Source organism: Cebus imitator, unplaced genomic scaffold (assembly GCF_001604975.1).
Source record: "Cebus imitator isolate Cc_AM_T3 unplaced genomic scaffold, Cebus_imitator-1.0 Scaffold88, whole genome shotgun sequence".
In the NCBI taxonomy this organism is placed as follows: Eukaryota; Metazoa; Chordata; class Mammalia; order Primates; family Cebidae; genus Cebus; species Cebus imitator.
Window position 1 is genome coordinate 1,856,031 of NW_016107403.1, and position 2,356 is coordinate 1,858,386.

General features: G+C 38.6%; 1 protein-coding gene across 1 annotated transcript in view; it reads left to right on the forward strand.

Annotated features, from left to right (window-relative positions):
- The window catches only part of BIRC6 (baculoviral IAP repeat containing 6), a 262,197-nt gene that overhangs the window by 193,577 nt on the left and 66,264 nt on the right, over positions 1-2,356 (forward strand). Inside the window, exon 64 of the mRNA XM_037740766.1 lies at positions 1,895-2,059. Within this exon, the coding sequence (XP_037596694.1) occupies positions 1,895-2,059 (165 nt within the window). The remainder of the gene's footprint in view (positions 1-1,894; positions 2,060-2,356) is intronic.

Genomic DNA, 2,356 nt, shown 5'->3' on the forward strand with positions numbered 1-2,356 from the left:
AAAGAGACGGAATTTCACTCTTGTTGCCCAGGGTGGAGTACAATGGCACGATCTTGGCTCATCGCAACCTCTACCACCCGCGTTTAGGTGATTCTCTTGCCACAGCCTCCCAAGTAGCTGGGATTACAGGCATACACCACCACACCCAGCTAATTTTATGTTTATAGTAGAGATGGGGTTTCTCCATGTTGGTCAGGCTGGTCTCGAATTCCTGACCTCAGGTGATCTGCCTGTCTCGGCCTACCAAAGTGCTGGGATTATAGGCATGAGCCACCATGCCCTCCTAATTCCTTATTATTTCAGTATGATTTGATTGTCTTAAAGAAAGTACCAAAGTAGGCCAGGCAGAGTGGCTCACGCCTGTAATCCCAGCACTTTGGGAAGCCAAGGTGGGTGGATCACCTAAGGTCAGGAGTTCAAGACCAGCCTGGCTAACATGGTAAACCTCCACCTCTACTAAAAATACAAAAATTAGTTGGGCGTAGTGGCAAGTGCCTGTAATCCTAGCTACTCGAGAGGCTGAGGTGGGAGAATTGCTTGAACCCGGGAGGCGGAGATCGTAGTGAGTCAAGATTGCACCGATGCACTCCAGACTGGGTAACAAGAGCTAAACTCCATCTTAAAAAAAGAAAAGAAAAAAGTACCAAAATAATTCATGACATAAGTGAGTTTATTAATGATAAAATATGGGGTCATTACATAAAAATTAGTTGATTTCTACACACTAGTACCAAACATAAAATGAGTTTTATAAAGATATATTTTAGAATAACACCAAAAGTAGAAAATATCTATGAATAAATCTGAAAAATATGTATAATAACCTCTTTAGAAATTTTGGCTGGACATGGTGACTCATGTCTGTAACCCCAGCACTTTAGGAGGCCAAGGCAGGCAGATCACTTGAGGTCAGGATTTTGACACCACCCTGACCAGCATGGTGAAACTCCATTTGTATTAAAATTACAAAAATTAGCTGGGCCTGATGGCTCACACCTATAGTCCCGGCTACTCGGGAGGCTGAGGCAGGAGAATCAATCTGTGCTCATGTGTATCTTCAATGGGTTAGATATGATAGTGCGATAATATTATTTCTTCCCAGATCAAAACTTAAATTTAATACAATTTCAGGTTTATTTTGGAGGAAGTTGACAAGCCAGTTATAAAATATATATAAACATGCAAAGGGTCAGGAATAGTTGACATACCCTTTTGCTATATTCATCCTAAAAAGATCTGCTTTATATTTATATTGCTTTCACTGTTTTCTCAATTCACTTTGAGTCATTGACTTTTTAGGCCCTAGGCTGGTTTACCCCTTCTTTTCTTGATAAATATTTTAAAATATGTATTTATTTATTAAATACAAGCAATTTATCTCCATTTACCCCTTCCCCTAGCCCCAGATTGGTAATCGCCAGGGCAATTGCCAATCTCCATTCTGTCTCCATGTATTTACCTAATCTGGATATTGCACCTAAATTGAATAATGTGTTATTCCTCGCATTTGTCTTCTTTCATTTAGTATAATGCTTTCTAGGTTCATTCATGTAGCATATATCAGTACTTCTATTTCTTCTTATGGCTGAATAAGTGTCCCGTTTTATTTGTTGATCCCTTCATCTATTGATTGGCATCTGGGCTATTTTCATCTTTTGCTTTGAATAGTGTTGCTGTAAACGTGTGTGTTTACCTATTTCAGCACCAGTTTTTATCTGTTTTAGTACTAGAATTGGAATTGCTGGGTTATACAGAAATTCGGTGTTCAGTTTTTTGAGTAGCCACCAGACTGTTTTCTAGAGTAACTTCATCATTTTACTGTCCCAATGATAAATATTTTTGAAGATAAGTAAAAACAAGTTGTAATGGATTTTCATTTTTTTGTTATTTTAAGCCACAGGTGTCAAGCTCTCATAACCCTACATCAACAGAAGAACAACAGTTATATTGGGCCAAAGGAACTGGCTTTGGAACAGGCTCTACAGCTTCTGGGTGGGATGTGGAACAAGCCTTAACTAAGCAAAGGCTGGAAGAGGAACATGTTACCTGCCTTCTGCAGGTATATTTGTAAACTTCATATTGTTCATGATAATGTTATTTTTTGTGTTTATAACTTTAAAATATTGATAACTAATTCAGCTATCCTCAGCTATGTTTATGTCCACTTGTGGTCCTTCTTCCCGATGCATTTTAAGATGCCACTGGGTAAAGATTGCTCTTGCTTACTTGTAACTCCTTATTTCTTCCCTCTCAACTAGCTTCTTCACTGAGAGGAAAGTGATAGGGATGAAATCACCCAGTAGCTGGAAAATGCATCTTTTTTTTTTTTCCTTTTTGAGATGGAGTCTCATTCTGT